This window comes from Loxodonta africana, chromosome 7 (genome assembly GCF_030014295.1).
Source record: "Loxodonta africana isolate mLoxAfr1 chromosome 7, mLoxAfr1.hap2, whole genome shotgun sequence".
Lineage (NCBI taxonomy): Eukaryota > Metazoa > Chordata > Mammalia > Proboscidea > Elephantidae > Loxodonta > Loxodonta africana.
The window spans coordinates 29028807-29051146 of NC_087348.1; the positions used below are offsets into that span (position 1 = coordinate 29028807).

Genomic DNA, 22340 nt, shown 5'->3' on the forward strand with positions numbered 1-22340 from the left:
TCTTGGGCTCTTAATTACCTTGTGACATTCGTGTTCTTCATTCTCCTTTGATCCTGGTGAGTTGAGACTCATCAGTGTATCTTAGATGGCTGCTTGCAACCGTTTAAAACCTGAGACGACACACTTTAAAGTGGGATGCAGAATGTTTTCTTAATAGAATTTATTTTGCTAATTGACTTAGATGTCCCCTGAAGCCATAATCCCCAAACACCTGCCCTTGCTCCACTGACCTTTGAAGCATTCAGTTTATTCAGGAAACTGCTTTTGGTCCAGTCCAGTTGTGCTGACCTCCCCTGTACTGAGTGTTGTCCTTCCCTTCACCTAAAGTAATCTACTATCTAATCAGTAAATAACCCTCTCCCACACTCCCTTCCTCAGCCCTCTCATAGCCACAAAAAATGTGTTCTGAGTTTAAACTATTTCTCAAGATCTTATAATATTGGTTTTATACAATATTTATCCATTTGCATCGGACTAATTTCGCTTAGAATAATGCCTTCCAGGTTGTTCCATGTTATGAAATGTTTCATAGATTCATCACTGTTCTTTATCATTGGGTACTATTCCATTGTGTGAATATACCATAATTTATTTATCCATTCATCAATTGATGGACACCTTGGTTGCTTCCAGCTTTTTGCTATTGTAAACAGTGCTGCAATAAACATGGGTGTGCATATATCTGTTCGTGTAAGGCTCTTATTTCTCTAGGATATATTCCAAGGAGTGGGATTGCTGGGTCGTATGGTAGTTCTATTTCTAACTTTTTAAGGAAATACCAGATCCATTTCCAAAGTGGTTGTACCATTTGACATTCCCACCAGCAGTGTATAAGTGTTCCAATCTCACTGCAGCCTCTCCAACATCTATTAGTTTGTGTTTTTTGGATTAATGCCAGCCTTGTTGGAGTGAGACAGAATCTCATCGTAGTTTTAATTTGCATTTCTCTAATGGCTGATGATTCAGAGCATTTCCTAATGTATCTGTTAGCGGCCTGAATACCTTCTTTAGTGAAGTATCCTTTGCCCAGTTTTTAATTGGGTTGTTTGTCTTTTTTTGGTTGAGTTTTAGCAGAATCAGGTAGATTTTAGAGATCAGGTGCTAGTCGGAGATGTCATAGCTGAAAATTTTTTCCCAGTCTGTAGATAGTCTTTTTACTCTTTTGGTGAAGTCTTTAGATGAGCATAGGTGTTCGATTTTTAGGAGCTCCCAGTTACCTGGTTTCTCTTAGTCATTTTTAGTAATGTTTTGTATTCTGTTTATGCCTTGTGTTAGGGATCCTAACATTGTCCCTATTTTTTCTTCCATGATCTTTATCACTTTAGACTTTATGTCTAGGTCTTTGGTCCATTTGGAGTTAGTTTTTTTTTTTTTTTTTTTTTTAATTAACTTTTATTGAGCTTCAAGTGAATGTTTACAAATCAAGTCAGACTGGCACATACAAGTTTATATACACCTTACTCCGTACTCCCACTTGCTCTCACCCTAATGAGTCAGCCCTTCCAGTCTCTCCTTTCGTAATTTTGCCAGCTTCCAACTCTCTCCATCTTCCCATTCCCCCTCCAGAGAGGAGATGCCAACACAGTCTCAAGTGTCCACCTGATATAATTAGCTCACTCTTCATCAGCATCTCTCTCCTAACCACTGTCCAGTTCCTTTCATGTCTGATGAGTTTTCTTCAGGAATGGTTCCTGTCCTAGGCCAACAGAAGGTCTGGGGACCGTGACCACCGGGATTCTTCTAGTCTCAGTCAGACCATTAAGTATGGTCTCCTGGTGAGAATTTGGGGTCTGCATCCCACTGAACTCCTGCTCCCTCAGGGGTCCTCTGCTGTGCTCCCTGTCAGGGCAGTCATCGATTGTGGCCGGGCACCAACTAGTTCTTCTGGTCTCAGGATGATGTAGGTCTCTGGTTCATGTGGCCCTTTCTGTCTCTTGGGCTCTTAGTTATCATGTGACCTTGGTGTTCTTCATTCTCCTTTGAACCAGGTGGGTTGAGACCAATTAATGCATCTTAGATGGCCGCTTGTTAGCATTTAAGACCCCAGACGCCACATTTCAAAGTGGGATGCAGAATGTTTTCATAATAGAATTATTTTGCCAATTCACTTAGAAGTCCCCTTAAGCCATAGTCCCCAAACCCTCGCCCTTGCTCCCCTGACCTTTGAAGAATTCAGTTCATCCCGGAAACTTCTTTGCTTTTGGTCCAGTCCAGTTGAGTTGACCTTCCATGTATTGAGTATTGTCTTTCCGTTCACCTAAAGCAGTCCTTATCTACTAATTAATCAGTAAAAAACCCTCTCCCACCCTCCCTCCCTCCCCCCCTCGTAACCACAAAAGTATGTGTTCTTCTCAGTTTATATTATTTCTCAAGATCCTATAATAGTGGTCTTATACAATATTTGTCCTTTTCCCTCTGACTGATTTCATTCAGCATAATGCCTTCCAGGTTCCTCCATGTTATGAAATGTTTCACAGATTCGTCACTGTTCTTTATCGATGCGTAGTATTCCATTGTGTGAATATACCACAATTTATTTATCCATTCATTGGTTGATGGACACCTTGGTTGCTTCCAGCTTTTTGCTATTGTAAACAGAGCTGCAAAAAACATGGGTGTGCATGTATCTGTTCCTGTGAAGGCTCTTATGTCTCTAGGGTATATTCCGAGGAGTGGGATTTCTGGGTTGTATGGTAGTTCTATTTCTAACATATTAAGAAAACACCAGATAGATTTCCAGAGTGGTTGTACCATTTTACATTCCCACCAGCAGTGTATAAGGGTTCCAATCTCTCCACAGCCTCTCCAACATTTATTATTTTGTGTTTTTTGGATTAATGCCAGCCTTGTTCGAGTGAGATGGAATCTCATCGTAGTTTTAATTTGCATTTCTCTAATGGCTAATGATCGAGAGCATTTTCTCATGTGTCTGTTGGCTGCCTGAATATCCTCTTTAGTGAAGTACGTGTTCATATCCTTGGCCCACTTCTTGATTGGGTTGTTTGTCTTTTTGTGGTTGAGTTTTGACAGAATCATATAGATTTTAGAGATCAGGCGTTGGTCGGAGATGTCATAGCTGAAAATTCTTTCCCAGTCTGTAGATGGTCTTTTTACTCTTTTGGTGAAGTCTTTAGATGAGCATAGGTGTTTGATTTTTAGGAGCTCCCAGTTATCTGGTTTCTCTTCATCATTTTTGGTAATGTTTTGTATTCTGTTTATGCCTTGTATTAGGGCTCCTAAGGTTGTCCCTATTTTTTCTTCCATGATCTTTATTGTTTTAGTCTTTATGTTTAGGTCTCTGATCACTTGGAGTTAGTTTTTGTGCATGGTGTAAGGTATGGGTCCTGTTTCATTTTTTTGCAAATGGATATCCAGTTATGCCAGCACCATTTATTAAAAAGACTATCTTTTCCCGAATTAACTGACACTGGTCCTTTGTCAAATATCAGCTGCTCATATGTGGATGGATTTCTATCTGCGTTCTCAATTCTGTTCCATTGGTCTATGTGTCTGTTGTTGTACCAGTACCAGGCTGTTTTGACTACTGTGGCTGTATAATAGGTTCTGAAATCAGGTAGAGTGAAGCCTCCCACTTTCTTCTTCTTTTTCAGTAATGCTTTGCTTATCTGAGGCTTCTTTCCCTTCCATATGAAATTGGTGATTTGTTTCTCTCTCACCTTAAAAAATGACTTTGGAATTTGGATTGGAAGTGCATTGTATGTATAGATGGCTTTTGGTAGAATAGACATTTTTACTATGTTAAGTCTTCCTATCCATGAGCAAGGTATGCTTTTCCACTTAAGTATGTCTTTTTTAATTTCTTGTAGTAGTGCTTTGTAGTTTTCTTTGTATAGGTCTTTTACATCTTTGGTAAGATTTATTCCTAAGTGTTTTTATCTTCTTGGGGGCTACTGTGAATGGTATTGATTTGGTGATTTCCTCTTTGATGTTCTTTTTGTTGATGTAGAGGAATCCAAGTGATTTTTCTATGTTTATCTTATAACCTGAGACTCTGCCAAACTCTTCTATTAGTTTCAGTAGTTTTCTGGAGGATTCCTTAGGGTTTTCTGTGTATAAGATCATGTCATCTGCAAATAGAGATAATTTTACTTCCTCCTTGCCAATCCGGATGCCCTTTATTTCTTTGTCTGGCCTAATTTCTCTGGCTAGGACTTCTAGCACAATGTTGAAGAAGAGCGGTGATAAAAGGCATCCTCGTCTGGTTCCCGTTCTCAAGGGAAATGCTTTCAGGCTCTCTCCATTTAGGGTGATGTTGGCTGTTGGCTTTATATAGATGCCCTTTATTATGTTGAGGAATTTTCCTTCAATTCCTATTATGGTGAGAGTTTTTATCATAAATGTGTGTTGGACTTTGTCAAATGCCTTTTCTGCATCAATTGATAAGATCATGTGGTTTTTGTCTTTTGTTTTATTCATATGGTGGATTACATTAATGGTTTTTCTAATATTCAACCAGACTTGCATACCTGGTATAAATCCCACTTGTTTGTGGTGAATTATTTTTTTGATATCTTGTTGAATTCTACTGGCTAGAATTTTGTTGAGGATTTTTGCATCTATGGTCATGAGAGATATAGGTCTATAATTTTCTTTTTTATGATGTCTTTACCTAGTTTTGGTATCAGGGAGATGGTGGCTTCATAGATTGAGTTAGGTAGTATTCCATCATTTTCTATGCTTTGAAATACCTTTAGTAGTGGTGGTCTTAACTCTTCTCTGAAAGATTGGTAGAACTCTGCAGTATAGCCATCCGGGCCAGGGCTTTTTTTTGTTGGGAGTTTTTTGATTACCATTTCAATCTCTTTTTTTGTTATGGGTCTATTTAATTGTTCTACTTCTGATCGTGTTAGTTTAGGTAAGTAGTGTTTTTCCAGGAATTCATCCATTTCTTCTAGGTTTGCAAATTTGTTAGAGTACAATTTTTCGTAATAATCTGATATGATTCTTTTAATTTCAGTTGGGTCTGCTGTGATGTGGCCCTTCTCGTTTCTTATTCGGGTTATTTGTTTCCTTTCCTGTATTTCTTTAGTCAGTCTGGCCAATGGTTTATCAATTTTTTTACATTTTTTCAAAGAGCCAGCTTTTAGCTTTGTTAATTCTTTCAATTGTTTTTCTGTTCTCTAATTCATTTAATTCTGCTCTAGTTTTTATTATTTTTTTTTTCTTCTGGTGCCTGATGGATTCTTTTGTTGCTGTCTTTCTGTTTGTTCAAGTTGTAGGGACAGTTCTCTGATTCTGGCTCTTTCTTCTTCTCATATGTGTGCATTGATTGATATAAATTGACCTCTGAGCTCTCCTTTCGCTGTGTCCCAGAGGTTTTGATAGGAAGTGCTTTTGGTCTTGTTGCATTCTATGAATTTCTTTATTCCCTCCTTAATGTCTTCTATAACCCAGTCTTTTTTGAGCAGAGGATTGTTCAGTTTCCAAGTATTTGATTTCTTTCCCCTGATTTTTCTGTTATTGATTTCTACTTTTGTGGCATTATGGCTTGAGAAGATGCTTTGTAATATTTTGATGTTATGGATTCTGCAAAGGTTTGTTTTATGAACTAATATGTGATCTCTTCTAGAGAATGTTCCATGTGCACTAGAAAAAAAAGTATACTCTGCAGCTGTTGGGTGGAGTGTTCTGTACAAGGCCATGAGGTCAGGTTGGTTGATTGTAGCAATTAGATCTTCCGTGTCTCTATTGAGCTTCTTACTGGAAGTCCCATCCTTCTCCGAAAGTGGTGAGTTGAAGTCTCCTACTATAATTGTGGAGGTGTCTATCTCACTTTTCAATTCTGTTAAAGTTTGTATTATATATCTTGTGGCCCTGTCATTGGGTGCATAAATATTTAATAAGGTTATATCTTCCTGGTCAATTGTCCCTTTAATCATTATGTAGCATCCTTCTTTATCCTTTGTGGTGGATTTAACTTTAAAGTCTATTTCGTCCGAAATTAATACTGCCACTCCTACTTTTTTTTGATTGTTGTTTGCTCGATATATTTTTTTCCATTCTTTGAGTTTTAGTTTGTGTCTCTAAGTCTAAGGTGTATCTCTTTTAGGCAGCATATAGACGGATCGTGTTTTTTTTTATCCAGTCTGCAACTCCCTGTCTTTTTATTGGTGTATTTAGTCCATTTACATTCACTAGGTGGTTTGGGTGGAGCTTCATCCCTCAGTTCCCTGCTGTGGATCAGTGAGGGCTCTGTTTAATAGGTAGAGAGGTATCAGGCCTCCAGAACTTGTCTTTCCACTACTCAGCTAAAACAATTACAGTCAGATCTCTATCAGAATTGCCTTTGCAATATAATAGCCACCTTGCTCTCTGTAGGGATGAAAGCCAAAGACTGTGGATCTTTTATGCTTGGCTGGAGCTCATTCTGTATTTTTATTCCAGTTTAGGGACGTCGGGGAAGGATTTTTCCCTCTGGGTTGTTAATTGCTGTTTCTCTCAGGCCAGGAGAATGGGTTAGGGAAAAAAAAAAAAAAACCTGCAAAGCACTTCACTTGCTGGCCCAGGAAATTCCAATTTTAATGAAGCCACCTGGGGCAGGGAGGGGAGGGATCAGATAGATAGGAGAGAGTAGCACAATATAGACAAAGTTACTTATCTTGCTTGGTGATGACTGTTTTATCTGAGATTCTAGAGGGGCATGTAGCCTGTGTGCGTTGGCTGGGTCGAGATTGCCCCTGAGGGTCAGTCCTACATCCTGTGCTTCCGCCGTCTCAGGAAGCCATGATCAGCTCCTCTGCTCCTAGTCCAAAGCCTAGCACCAAGGTTTCCTGGCTGGGACGCTGCACTCCAGGCTCCAAAACCAGTTGCTGTTTCCCCATGATTTCTCCTTCCCCTGTCAGCTGCGTCGTTGTGCAGCCTGCATGCACTGGCTGGGTTTCTGCCGAAGTTACTTCATGGGGCTAAGGCTGCGTCACAAGCTTGCACCGTCTCAGGAAGCCATGATCAGCTCCTCTGTGTTTAGTCCAAAGCCCAGTGCCAAGGTTTTCTGACTGGGATGCTGGCTACAGGCTCCGAAAACAGTCACTGCTTCCCCGTGGTTACTCATTCTCTTGTCAGTCACATCAGCATGCAGCCTGCTTGCTCTGGCTGAGTCTCTACCGAGGTTACTCCAGGGGTTTAGGGGTTACGGCTGTGTCCCATGCTTGCCCCGTCTCAGGAGGCCGCAATCAGCCCCACACTCTGGCACCAGGGAACTGCGAGGGCTCAAGGCTGTGGCGCCGGATGCAGGTTCCAGAAGCGGTGGCTTCTTCAAGGCGCGGCTTTTTGCTCCCCTGTCACACAGGTCAGCTCCTTAGTTCTGTGGTTGATGGTCAGGGTTCATAGATTGTCATGTATGTGCTGGATTCGCTTGTTTTTCCGAGTCTTTGTTGCAAGAGGGATCTGAGGTGGTTCTACCTCCTCAGCCATCTTGGCCCTGCCCCTCTTTATGTTTTTAATGAGATTAAGTAGGATTGGCGTCAACTCTTATCTGAATTTCTGGTAGAATTCTCCAGTGTAGCCATCTAGTCATGGGCCTTTTTCTGTTGGCAGATTTTTGATGATATCGTCTGTCTCTTTTTTTGTCATGAGTGTGTTTAAATTTTCTACCTCTCTTTTTGTTAGTTTGGGTAGGTAGCGTTTTTCTAGGAATTTGTCCATTTCATCTACGTTTTCAAATTTGTTGTGGTGCAATTTTTCATAGTAATGACCTTCTTTATATCTGTTGGATTTGTTATAATGTCACTAATTTCATTTCTTCATTAGGTTATTTGCCTCTTCTGTTTTTTTTTTTGTCAATCTAGCCAGTGGTTTGTCTGTTTTACTGTGATGAGACTTTTTGTTTTCTTCCTTCTTTATTCTCAGTGTTTCCTTTTGGTTGCCACACGTATTACATTCCACAACTTACAACTACAGTAATATTTAACATATGAATAACATTTTAAATATAACCTTAAACTAGTAAATCTATTCCTGGTATGCACTTCCCTCCTGCATTTATGTTGGTGTGTCTCCATTAACATCAATATACAAATTTTTTTTTTATTAGTTTGCTTTGTACTTACTTCTTACAAACTTGATGTGCTGTTTGAAGGATTTAATCATTGAATTTATTCCCTAAAAATATCATATACTTGGTCCTAATGATTACATTTTTTGTTGCATTTTTTTGGAGAACTCTTTCTTATTTTTTTAATTTTTCCCCTAGACATAGAAACGAGTATTTATTTAATGCTCTTGACTTTCTATTTGGAGTATTCTCTTGAATAATACATACAGAGCTGCTCTTGTTGTTTTTGTTAGGTGCTGTCCAGTTGGTTTTGTCTCATAGCAACTCCATGTATAACAGAATGAAATACTGCTCAGCCCTGAACCATTCTTACCATTGTTGCTATGTTTGACCCCATTATTGAAGCCACTGTGTCAATACATCTTGTTGAGGATCCTCCTCTTCTTACTCACCCTCTACTTTACTAAGCATGATGTTCTTCTCCAGGGACTGGTCCTTCCTGACAACATGTCCAAAGTAAATGAGATGAAGCCTCCCCATCTTTGCTTCTAATGAGCATCCTGGCTGTAGGTTTTCCAAGACAGATTTGTTCATTCTTTTGTCAGTCCATGGTATATTCAATATCCTTCACCAACACCATAATTCAAATGCATCAACTCTTCTTCAGTCTTCTCTGTTCATTGTCCAGAATTTGTATACCTATGAGGCAATTGAAAATACCATGCTTGAGTAGGGCACTCCATAGTCTTCCAAATGACATGTTTGCTTTTTTAACAGTTTAAGTAGGTCTTTTGCAGCAGATTTACCCAAAGCAATGTGTCTATTGATTTCTTGATTGCTGCTTCCATGGATATTGATTGTGGAATAGAAAATTGAAATGAAATTCTTGACGATTTCAATCTTTTCTTCGTTTATCATGATATTGCTTATTGGTCCAGTTGTGAGGATCTTTTTTTTTATTATTATTATTGTGTCTTAGATGATTTACAGAGCAGTTTCTCATTAAACAATTAATACACATATTGTTTTGCAACACTGGTCACTGACAACATGTCAACACTCTCCGCTTCCTGAACACAGGTTCCCCACTGCCAGCTATCCTGTCTCCTCCTATGTTCTTGTCCTTCTACCTGGGCTGGTGTGCCCGTTTAGTCTCATTTTGTTTTATGGGCCTGTCTAATCTTTGGCTGAAGGCTGAACCTCAGGAGTGTCTTCAGTACTGAGTTAAAAGGCTGTCTGGGGGCCATATTCTTGGGGCTTTTCCAGTCTCTTTCACACCAATAAGTCTGGTCTTTTTTTGTGAGTTAGAATTTTGTTCTACATTTTTCTCCAGCTCTATTTAGGACCTTCTATTGTGATCCCTGTCAGAGCAGTCAGTGGTGGTAGCCAGGCATCATCTAGTGGTGCTGCACTCAATCTGGTGAAGGATCTGGTAATTGTGGTCCATTAGTCCTTTGGAGTAATCTTTCCCCTGTGTCTTTGGTTTTCTTCATTCTCCCTTGCTCCAGACAGAGTGGGACCAGTGGAGTATCTTAGAAGGCCCTTCACAAGCTTTTAGGACTTCAGATGTTACTTAGCAAAGTAGGATGTAGAATATTTTCTTTATAAACTGTCTTTTATGCCATGTGAGTTAGATGTCCCCCAAGACTGTGGTTCCCAGCCCTCAGCCCAGTAATTCAGTCCCTCAGGGAGTTCAGATGTGTCTGTGAAACTTCTGTGACGTTGCCTTAGTCAAGTGGTGCTGACTTCCCCAATATTGTGTACTGTCTTACTCTTTACCAAGGTTATCACTTATCTATTGTCTATTTAGTATTTTTCCCTCCCCACCCAGCCCTCCTTTGTAACCATCAAAGTTTGTTTACTTCTATGTGCAAACTTTTCTTGGTTTTTTGTAATAGTGGTCTCATACAGTATTTTTCATTTTGTGTTGACTTATTTCTCTCAGCATAATGCCTTCTAGATTTATCACTGTTGAAAGATGTATCATGAATCTTTTTCTTTATGGTATGGTATAATCCATATTGAAGGCTGTAGTCTTTGATCTCAGTCACTGAGGGTTTCAGGCTCTCTTCACTTTTAGCAAGCAAGGTTGTGTCATCAGCATATCATGAGCTTCCTCCAATCAGATGCTCTGTTCTTCTACACATAGCCCAGTTGCTCAGATTATTTCCTTGCCACACAGATTGAGTAAATATGGTGGAAGAATACAACCCTGACACCTTCCTTTCCTGATTTTAAACCTCAGTATCACTTTGTCCTGTTCAAACAATTGCCTCTTGGTCTATGTACAGGTTCTCCATGAGTACAAAGTGTTCTGGAATTCCCATTCTCCTCAATTTTACCCATAATTTGTTATTATCCACACAATAAAATGCCTTTGCATAGTCAGTAAAACAAAGGTAAATATCTTTCTGGTATTCTGCTTTCAGTCAAACTCTATCGGACAATAGCAGTGATACCCTTTGTTCCAAGTCCTCATCTGAATCCAGCTCAATTTCTGGCAGTTCCCTGTCCATGAACCCCTGCAACTATTTTTGAATTATGTTCAGCAAAATTTTACTTGTGTGTGATATTAATGATATTGTTCTATAATTTCCACCTTTAATTGGGTCACCTTTCTTTGGAATGTGCACAAATATGAATATCTTCCACTTGGTTGACCAATTATCTATCTTCCAAATTTCTTGGCACAGATGAATTAATGCTTCTATAGTTGCAACTTTTTGTTGAAACCTCTAAATTGGTATCCTGTCAATTCCTTGAGCTTTGTTTTTTGCCAATGTATTTAGTGTAGCTTGGACATCTTCCTTCATTGGTTCTTGAGCATACGCTACCTCCTGAAATGGTTGAATGTTGGCCAATTATTTTGGTACGGTGATTCTGTGTACTTCTTCAGTTTTCTTTTCATGCTTCTTGTGTAGTTCAGTATTTTGCCCACAGACTTTTTCGTTATTGCAACTAGAGCCTTGATTTTTTTCTTCAGTTCCTTCATCTTGAGAAATGTCAAGCATGTTGTTCCCTTTTTTTTTCCTTCATACATCTGTCAATTTTTCCTACTGCATTAGCTTGTATGTTGCTGTGATGCTGCTAGATATGTCATCAGTATTTCAAATACCAGCAGGATTACCCATGGTTGACAGGTTTCAGTGGAGTATTCCAGAGTTTGAGGGGGCATCTAGGTCAATTGGCATAACAAAGTTTATTAAGAAAATGTTCTACATCCCACTTTGGAAGTGGCATCTGGGGTCTTAAAAGCTAGCAAGTGGCCATCTAAGATGCATTAATTAGTCCCAACCCACCTGGAACAAAGAAGAATGAAGAACACTAAAGTCACAAGGAAAATATGAGTCCAAGAGACAGAAAGGGCCACATAAACCAGAGACTCCATCAGCCTGAGACTGGAAGAACTAGATGGTGCCTGGCTACCACCAATTACCTCCCTGACAGGGAATGTATCAGAGAGTCCCTGATGGAGCAGGAGAAATTGAAGTGCAGAACTCAAATTCAGATTGTAGTAAAAAGACCAGACTTAATGGTCTGACTGAGACTGGAGGGATCCCAGAGGACTTGGCTCCTGTACTCTCTGTTAGCCTAAAACTAAAACCATTCCTGAAGTCAACTCTTCACACATAGATTAGATTGGACTATAAGGCATAAAATGCCACTGGTGAAGAGAGTACTTCTTAGCTCAAGTAGATACATGAGGCTAAGTGGGCAGCTCCTGTCACAAGGCAAGATGAGGAGACAGAGGGATAAAAGAGCTGGTTGAATGGACACAGGAAATACAGGGTGAAGAGAAGGAATGTGCAGTCACATTACAGGGAGAGCAACTAGGGTCACATAACTATGTGCGTATAAGTTTTGGTATGAGAAACTGATGTGATCTGTAAACTTTCACTTAAAACACAATTAAAAAAAAAAAAAAAAAGAATTCCTGGTTGGCAATTGTTTCCTTTCAGTATTTTCTGTATGTCTGTCTCTCCATTGTCTTCAGGCATCTAGAGTTGCTGGGGAGAAATCTGCAATAATTGTCATGAAGGCACCTTGGTATGTTATTTTATGCTTTTCTCTTTCTGCTTTCAGAATTATCTCTTTGTACTTGGTTTTCAAGAATTTTATTAGGATATGGTGTGGAGTTGCTCTTTTTTTTGTCTCATTTAGTTGGGGTTTGTGTAGCTTTCTGTATGTAGAGACTTGGTTCTCTCTTCAGATCTGGAAAATTCTCTCAAATTATATCTCAGAAAATCATTTCCATGTATTGTTGTCATGGTACTCTGGGATTCGAATAATTCTAATTTTAGATTTCTTAACTGAATCTCATATGTTTGTTCACTTTTCTTTGCTCTTTTCTCTTGAGACTTGGTAAGTTCAGTTAATTTGTCTTCTAATTCATTTATTCTATCTTCCATATGTTCAACTCTACTGTTGAGTGTTTCTCTTGCTTTTCATGATTCATTTGTTTTATTCTTCAGTTCCAGTAGTTTTCTTTTTTGATGTTTTCAGTTTCCACATTGAGTCTTTCACTTTTTTGTTCCATTTGTTTCCCTGTCTCTGCTAATTTGCTTTTTGTGTGCTTTTTGCTTTCTTTAAACATATTTTTCACCATAGTCTGATAATTATCGATTCTTTGTCTTAGTCTGAGCTCCATAGTAGAAATTTCCTTTTCTTCTTGTTTTGCTTTTGACTGGTCTTTCTTCTCTTATGATTTTGTATGTTTTACTATTTTTTGTTGAACTTGCACCATTTTGTTATCTTTGTTATTTTACTTTAAATCTTTTATTTTTGTTTCATGGGAAAACTTTTTGATTGTACTCTCTGGTGTCACAGGGCCAAGCACACACCTCCCAACCAAAAGACCAGGACCCTCACCCACCAGCTACTCCATGGGACAAAGATGCAGCAGCCCACCTCTACAAAGACTTACAGCACTGGGGACCACATAGGGCAGCTCCACTCAGCCTCACAATGTTGCTATGAGTCAGAATTGACTCATCAGCAGTGGGCTTGGTATTGTCTTCTGAAATCTATGGACATCACTCTTATCCTTAGGCCTTTTTCATTGATGACCCAGTAATTCTGAATGCTTGAACTCGGGAATTCAATAATCATGTGTGGGAAGGAGTGGTTTAGCTGTTCTCAGATGCTGATGTAAGTGGTGGAGCTTGGCTTTCCTTTGGCAAAGATGGGCTTTCTGTGTATTTCCTCCATGAGTGCACCTGCTCGTAGTGGAACAGTTTTCTTTCTGTTTTTCCCTGTCAGTCTTAAGAATTCCTCTAGCCCTACTGCCCTTGCTATTCCTCCTGGTCATAGTGCCTGTCTGTGTTGGGGCTCAGTGAAATTCAACAGCACTTTCTCATATCACCATGGTCTTCCTTTGCCTCCTTCCAATTGCTTGGCCTGAAAACTCCCAAAGGCACTTTGTGCACTTTTTAAATTATTAGGTTATAGTTTCCTCATATTAGTCCCTTTTCTGTGATTCCTGTTAGGGGTGTTTCCCAGCCCTATCCCAAAATGACTGTGATGAGTGAGCATTCCCAATGTTAGTGTGTAGCTTCTCCCAGCTTCTGTGCTCTCCCTGCACCTCCTCTCCCCCATGTCTAGACTTACCAATTCTTCTATACTTCAGAGGCTGTCTGGAGTTCTTGATCCAGCTCCAGAAATATTTGTTCCGGCTTGGAATAATTATATCAGTAGACAGTAGTTTTGTTTGCTTATGAGTGTGGGTGTGTTTAATTAATGAATTTATTTTTATTGTGTTTGGATAGTATACTTGACAAAGCAAGAAGTTGGCAGTGCTTTGTTCTAGCCAGTTATTTCAAAAAAAAAAAAAAAACGTTGGCATTGGGCTTGTAATAAACCTGTATCATGAAGGCTAGTTTATATTATGAGACACAATGCCTTGTTTCTTTTTTTTTCTGCCTTAAGAAAACCACTTAATTCTGTTTCATCGGAGGATGCTTGTAATGAATCTGTTTAAACTGTCACTTTCAGAATCAATAAATTTTATGACGGTGTGATTTTTTCTCTCTCAGTTCAATGTGAGGAATGCTGTCAACTCATCTTAGAAAAGGTCTTTCTGATTTGTTAACTTGACTTTAAAGTTATTCTGTTGTATGTCACTAGTGATTTCCAAACATGTGGAGGAAGCATTGAGTCTCTGTTGGGAGACACAGGTGGATGTGTTGTGTGATAAAGGGAAATAATTCTTGTCTGAAGGTTTTGTCATGGATTCTGCAGATCTTATGATTGAGCACCTTTTCACTTGAAACAAATGAAAATGTTGAGAAAGAGTGAGGAAAAGGATCATTATACCACTGTATAAACAAGAAGTAACATCGTGATAAATGGAGAAAAGATTCAAGTTGTCAAGGATTTCATTTTACTTGAATCAACAATAAACACGCATGGAAACAGCAGTCAAGAAATCAAATGACAAATTGCATTGGACAATCTTCTGCAAAAGACATCTTATAAACCAAATCAAAAAACCAAATCCATTGCTGTCGAGTCAATTCTGACTCATCGCGACCCTGCAGGACAGAGTAGAACTGGCCCATATAGTTTCCAAGGAGCGACTGATGGATTTGAACTGCCGACCCTTTGGTTAGCATCCATAGCACTTAACCACTCCACCACCAGGATTTCGGACATCTTATAAAGTGTCTATTATTAAAATAGTGTTGTCTTTTGACAAAGAGACGTTCAAGAGCCATATGGCGATCTTTCCTTAGCCATATGAGGAAAAGATGAATTGGATCACTTTCTTACTCCACACATCAAAACAGGTTACAAAAATAAGGTTTAAAGTTTAGATTACGTGAATATACAGAAACTTCATAACAAAAACAAGAGAGAATAAATTAAAATTAAAAAAATGAGAAATCACCAACTCTATCACAGAGTTGAATAGAAAATGAAAATTAGTCCTATAGAAAAATGGACATAAGATATGATTAAAGAGTCCACATTAAAGAAAAACTAATAGTTCTAAAAGGTATCAAGAGTTGTTCAACTGGACTCATAATAATAGAAGCACAAATGAAAACTACACTTAGACATCATTTCTCACCTATAAGAACAGCACATAGCATTCAGTCAACTTATATTTAATAATTACTTCTCCTATTGATACACATATCTTGAGCATTGAGCAGCTAAAGCAAAAGGAAGAACTGATGAAGAAAAAGAACTGAACAGTAGATTTCAAAGGGCCTCTTGAGAAGACAAAATAAAGTATTATAATAACATGTGCAAAGAGCTGGAGATGGAAAACCAAAAGGGAAGAACACACCTGGGTTTCTCAAGCTGAAAGAACTGAAGAAAAAATTCAAGCCTCGAGTTGCAATAGTGAAGGGTTCCATGGGGAAAATATTAAATGATGCAGGAAGCATCAAAAGAAGATGGAAGGAATACAGGGAGTCATTATACCAAAAAGAATTAATCAATATTTAACCATTTCAAGAGGTGGCATATGATCGATCAGGAACCGATGGTACTGAAGGAAGAAGTCCAAGCTGCTCTGATGGCACTGGCAAAAAACAAGGCTCCAGGAATTGATGGAATATCAATTGAGATGTTTCAACAAACAGATGCAGTGCTGGAGGTGCTCACTTGTCCATGCCAAGAAATATGGAAGACAGCTTCCTGGCCAACTGATTGGAAGAGATCCATATTTATGCCTATTCCCAAGAAAGGTGATCCAACTGAAGGTGGAAATTATAGAACAATATCATTAATATCACACGCAAGCAAAATTCTGCTGAAGATCATTCAAAAATGGCTGCAGCAGTACATCAACAGGGAACTGCCAGAAATTCAGGCCAGTTTCAGAAGAGGACGTGGAACCAGGGGTATCATTGCTGATGTCAGACGGATCCTGGCTGAAAGCAGAGAATACCAGAAGACTGTTTACCTGTGTTTTATTGATTATGCAAAGGCATTTGACTGTGTGGCTCATTACAAACTATGGATAACAGTGGGAAGAATGGGAATTCCAGAACACTTAATTGTGCTCATGAGGAACCTTTACATAGTTCAAGAGGCAGTTGTCTGGATAGAACAAGGGGGTATTGATTGGTTTAAAGTCAGGAAAGATGTGTGTCAGGGTTGTATTCTTTCACCATACCTATTTAATCTGTATACTGAACAAATAATATGAGAAGCTGGACAATATGAAGATGAACACCAGGATTGGAGGAAGACTCATTAACAACCTGCGTTATGCAGATGACACAACCTTGCTTGCTGAAAGTGAAGAGGACTTGAAGCACTTACTGATGAAGATCAAAAACCACAGCCTTCAGTATGGATTACATCTCAACATAAAGAAAACAAAAATCCTCACAAGTGGACCAATGAGCAACATCATGATAAATGGAGAAAAGAATGAAGTTGTCAAGGATTTCGTTTTACTTGGATCCACAATCAACAACCATGGAAGCAGCAGTTAGAAATCAAAAGACACATTGCATTGGGCAAATCTGCTGCAAAGGACCTCTTTGAAATGTTGAAGAGCGAAGATGTCACCCTGAAAACTAAGGTGTGCCTGACCCAAGCCATGGTATTTCCGATCACATCATATGCATGTGAGAGCTGGACAGTGAATAAGGAAGACTGCAGAAGAGTTGACGCCTTTGAATTGTGGTGTTGACGAAGAATATTGAGTATACCATGGACTGCCAAAAGAATGAACAAATCTGTCTTAGAAGAAGTACAACCAGAATGCTCCTTAGAAGCAAGGATGACGAGACTGCGTCTTACATACTTTGGACATTTTGTCAGGATGAATCAGTCCCTGGAGAAGGACATCATGCTTGGCAGAGTACAGGGTCATTGGAAAAGAGGAAGAGCCTCAACGAGGTGGATTGACACAGTGGCTGCAACAATGAGCTCAAGCATAACAACAATTGTAAGGATGGCGCAGGACCAGGCAGTGTTTCGTTCTGCTGTGCATAGATTAGCTATGAGTCAGAACTGACTCAACGGCACATAACAACAAAATAACAACATTGATACACATAACTGATAACTGTGGGAGAGTATGGGAATGTTCAGGAGACTGGGAAAGATGACTTTGAAATATATATTGTTGCTTATAAAATGTCCCTAATGATACTATAATATTCCTCCGGGTTTTCTAGTACAGCTGAGAAAGGTAGTTAATTTTAATTGTTTATTTTTTGTCCTCTAGAGAATGAGGCAAGAGATAGTCTCTAGGGTTCATGACTCAAGGTCGTGAGTACAGATGTAATACGGCATACAGTTCACTCCCATCCAAGTTTCCCAGATGCAGGAGAAGCCTTCCCTTAGCAGGTTTGTTTTAAAATTCTAAAGTCATAGTATTATTAACTTCAGTGTCATGTATCTAGGAAACAACTAATGGGAAATATGTAACCTTTAGATGTAGAGATTTCATGAGGAATATAGAGCCATAGCAAAAGGTGAATATCTGATCATACAAGGAACAGAATGTGCACTCTTTATGCACAGCTGCGCGTAGAGGACTTGACCCCTCAATAATAGCACCCTGGATGACAGATACCTGAGGTGGGGGAATAGATGTGCCCTGACAGTTTTGGGAATGTGTGTTTTCTTACTTTTGTAAATTTTTGGAGCAGTCGTCAAGGTACAATAGACAGGCATTTAAGCAGAACGGAATAATCAGTGATTAGACAGAATCTTTAATAAAAAATGATATTTATCTAGCAATTTATCAATCAACTTATCTATCTGTCATCTATTTATCTATCTACCTATCAATCCATCTTTCAAGCTTTAATTAAGATTATAAAGCATGTCATGAAGAACAGGTGTCTACTGAGACCAAAAGAACAATGAAATTGGAGGAAATTATATGGAAGAAGCTTTTAGCTGTCCTATCTTTATTTCCTGGACTAAATGAGAGGATATATTTATTATTAATTTAGCATCCATATTTAGGAGAAAAAAGGGCAATGATGTTAAAGACATGAGTTTGATCAAAATTAAGGTTTAAATGCCTTAGATAAATAAAATATGGTGTTAATATGTTATGATTAAAATTACTGTATGTGTGATGCTTTGGCTTTTGAGCACTCAGATTTATACAGGAACATGATAGGGTCATTGAGGATCTCAGTCCAGCACAAAACCTGATACCTTTATTTCTTGGCCATTTGATAATGATTTGTTAGGTTTCAGAATAAGAGATAAACTTATAAGAAATCATAGACAGAAAAAATTTCCAAGTATGTTGGGATGTGAGAGGTGCTGGCTACCAATTCTAGAAATACAATGATTCCTTTATATCATTTTTTTACATGAAATGACTTAAACATGCACTACTACTCCATGCTTTTATCTTGTACAGACATAATATAGAGACAGAATGAGTATTCTAGGTGTGTTGAAGGAAGAGAAGTAAGTTGGAGATACTTTGGGAATGGGAATTTCTCAGTCAAAGTGTCTTTATTCCTGGTGTATAAACATCTCTAAATCCCATTCTCCTGTGTATCATCTGGATGCTGCCCTCAAGTATATCGTTGTGGCACATAACAATGTCAGTGGAATACTCCCCATATTTAGAATCCCTAGTTTGCTCACAAATTAAAGGGAGTGATCATTGATAAAGGAAATATATTAGTAGGTGTGTCTATAAAATGGACCAGTGTTTGGGTGGGGAAATGCATACATGGTTGGGGTTCACCGGCTGGTCTTTATCTGCAGGTCACTGGGAAAGTCAAGACTTCTTCTGGTTTGTATTATGCCACCTCTAGAGTAAGGATGTGGACCAGAATATTTTTATTTTATCATTTGTTCTAATTTCTTTCTATTCCTGAAGCAATGAGAAAGAATAGGAACTTAAAAAAAAAAAAAAAGTACCCTATTGGACAGAATAGAAGTGCCCCATTGGGTTTCCAAGGCTGTAAATCTTTCCAGAAGAGAGTCCATAGCTTTCTCCTGCAGAGCAGCTGGTTGGTTCAAACCACGGAAACTTTGGATAGCAGTGGAGTACTTTTAACCACTGAGCTGCCCAGGGTCCTGACTGGAATTTAGGATTTCCTAATTGGAAAAACATTAAAAAAAAAAAAAAAACCAGCTTGAAATCATGATGGCCCCATATGTGTAAGAGTAGAACTATCCTCCAAAACGTTTTCAATGGCTGACTTTTCTGAAGTAGGTCACTAGCCCTTTATTCAAAGGCTCCACTGGGTGGACTGAAACCTCCACACTTTTGGATAGGCAGCCAAGGGCATTAACCATTGGCACCACTTAGGCTGATGAAACAAATTAATTAAGATTTATTTTGGTATCAGGTTTACTGTGTCAGAAATAAAAAAAACAAAGGCTAGCATACTGTGCAGCATTAACAATAAAAGCACAAATGGGAAGTGTTAAGGCTGTCCATTCTTTATGTCCGTAGTGTGTACATGTACTGTGTTAGTTGATAAAATAATTTAGACAATTCTGATTTTTGTTATTGACTATGGAACTGACATAATTTGTCACTGCATCAGGTGGGGCTTATCTTTTATGAGCTTATAATATTCAAGGAGAACTGAAAGTGTTAAGTGAGGATTTGATTTAAAATTACCATATAATCCCAGGAGCCTTAGTGGTGTAGTCGTTAAGACATTGACTGCTAACCATAAGGCTGGCAGTTTGAATCCAGCTGCTCCTTGGAAACCGTATGGGGCAGTTCAATCTGTCCTATAGAGTCGCTATGTGTCAAAATTGACTTGATGGCAAAGAATTTTTATACAACCCTTAAATCTCATTTTAGGTATTCATAAATACAAAACTAGACTCAAGACCTTAAATAAAATTCGATTCAATAGTTTTTCTTAAGAAAATTAAAAAAAAATAGTTATCATGTTTTAAAATTTTGGTTTAGCATTTATTAGTTAATAAACACATAGATTCTGAAAGAGACATCTTTTCCAGTCTTAGCAAAGGATAGTTGACTAAGCTTCCTGTATCGTTACTATGTTTATTTATTTATTTAATTTCCAGGACTGACTTTCAGATTTCAATAAACTGAAGCCATGTTACTGTCAGAGAGAAATAGAAGCATAGCCACGTTCACCCTTTTGGGCTTCTCAGATTGCCCAGAACTGCAGGTTCCCCTCTTCCTGGTATTTCTGGCCATCTACAGTGTCACTGTTGTAGGGAATCTTGGGATGATTGTAATCATCAAAATTAACCCCAAACTTCACATCCCCATGTACTTTTTCCTCAGCCACCTCTCATTTGTGGATTTCTGCTATTCCTCAATCATTGCTCCCAAAATGCTGGGGAACCTAGTTGCAGAAGACAGAAGCATTTCATTTTTAGGATGTGTAGTACAATTCTTTTGCTTTTGTACCTTTGTGGTGACTGAAATCTTTTTATTAGCTGTAATGGCCTATGACCATTTTGTGGCCATTTGCAACCCTCTGCTCTACACAGTTGCCATGTCCCAGAGACTCTGTGCTATGCTGGTGGCAGGATCATATACATGGGGAGCAGGGTGTTCCTTGATACTCACATGCTCTGCTTTGAAATTATCTTTTCATGGTTCCAACACAATCAATCACTTCTTCTGTGAGTTCTCCTCACTTCTCTCCCTTTCTTGCTCTGATACTTCTCTCAGCCAGTTGCTGGTTTTCATCTTTGCTACATTTAATGTGGTGAGTACATTACTCATCATTGTCACTTCTTATGTGTTTATTGTTGTCACCATCTTGAAAATGAGTTCAGCCAGTGGACGTCATAAGGCATTCTCTACCTGTGCCTCTCATCTGACTGCCATCACCATCATCCATGGCACCATCCTCTTCCTCTACTGTGTGCCCAACTCCAAAAACTCCAGGCACACGGTCAAAGTTGCCTCTGTGTTTTACACAGTGGTGATCCCCATGTTGAATCCCTTGATCTACAGTCTCAGGAATAAGGATGTCAAGAATACAGTCAGCAAGTTAATGGACACTAGAGTCTTTTCTCATTGAGCATATTATTTTAGTAGAATTTGTCCCTAACCTTTAAAAAATAAAGTGTGTCCAAAAAGGCCATTTTAGAAGATACATTTAAGATTAATACTTAATTTTGCACAATGGCGAGTACGTGGATTATGTTTCAAAAAGACTAAATTTGGCTTTGTCTCTTCATTGCTGGAAAAGTTCGGCATCTCTCTCATCTTCAGTTTTAAACCTATACAAATTGTGAGAACAGTAACTGGTTCCTAATCTGATAGTGAGGAACAAAAGATAATATAGATATGTGGGGCACCTTGCATAATCTGAGTAAACATTAATTTCAACCCACTTTCTCATTAAGTACTTGAAATATAGTAGTTTCTCAGTAAACACACATTTTTTGATGGCATATCTACAAATGGCAGTAGAGGTAAGACATAGGCTTTGTCCTCAAGGAATGCATAATTTGGTGGTAATGCTGACACAATAAAGAACGGGGCTGCTGTAAAAGGCAGGCTAGAAGAAATATCTTAAAAGGTTTGAGCAAGGAATAGTTCAAATCCATTTAGAGACATTAGAAATAATCTTCATAAAAGAGGTATTATCTGAATTTGGCCTGGAGAATGGGCAGGATTTTAGGAGACACATTTCAGTGAAGAAGGCATTTTATTCAGGAAAGACTGAAATAAACAAACTCGAGGAAATAAGAATGTAACATTGAGTCAATCAATTATTATCGAGTGAATACTGTGTAATGAATGTGTGTGCTTGCACCCGTGTGTTCGTGTGTAGTATGTTATATTCAGGTTATTTTGGCATGACTGCAAAGTTGAATAAATATTGTCTGTACCCTGACCGTGTTTTCAAAAGAGCTCCGGTGTGACAGAATGATAAGTTTGATAGGCTGCACCACAGGCTTAGAAATGGATCTCAGAAAACCATTATATGAAAAAAGTAGTGACATCAAGTGCCTGCCCTATTTGTTTGTTAAATTAGTTTGCCCACCCAGCCATCGCAAATATTATGTATAATTTATCTATTTTTGGAACATGGGTGTAATTACTGAATCCTGCTCAACAGAACTCTCAGTTTGACCAATTTGCCAACGCAGCCTACGTTTGTGAATTATTTTGGCTAACAGAGGTGGCAAAAATGACATTGAAGCAAATTCCAAACCTCTGAGAGATTTCAGGATTTTACACCCACTCTTGAAACGTGGGAAGCTGCCATATGAACAAACACAGATTAGAATATTGAGTAATGAGAGGAAAAATAACCCAGTTGCCCACTCCTTCCATTATACTCTCTGACATTTTAACCCACCACCAGATTCAAGGGTGAGAAACTCTTATGTCAGCTGGCCTGCTATTTGATCTCATAGACCTAAGTAAGCTGAG

At 38.7% G+C, this 22340-nt stretch overlaps 1 protein-coding gene across 1 annotated transcript; it reads left to right on the plus strand.

Annotated features, from left to right (window-relative positions):
* Window positions 1-20034: 20034 nt before the first annotated feature.
* On the plus strand, window positions 20035-20976 carry LOC135231901 (olfactory receptor 5D18-like). The gene has a single exon (XM_064289109.1). It carries the CDS (start codon window positions 20035-20037, stop codon window positions 20974-20976), a length of 942 nt encoding a protein of 313 aa, XP_064145179.1.
* The last annotated feature ends 1364 nt before the right edge of the window (window positions 20977-22340 follow it).

Bases quoted from the DNA above. Each gene is read 5' to 3' on its own strand.
- LOC135231901 (XM_064289109.1), top strand. From the start codon at position 20,035: ATGTTACTGTCAGAGAGAAATAGAAGCATAGCCACGTTCACCCTTTTG.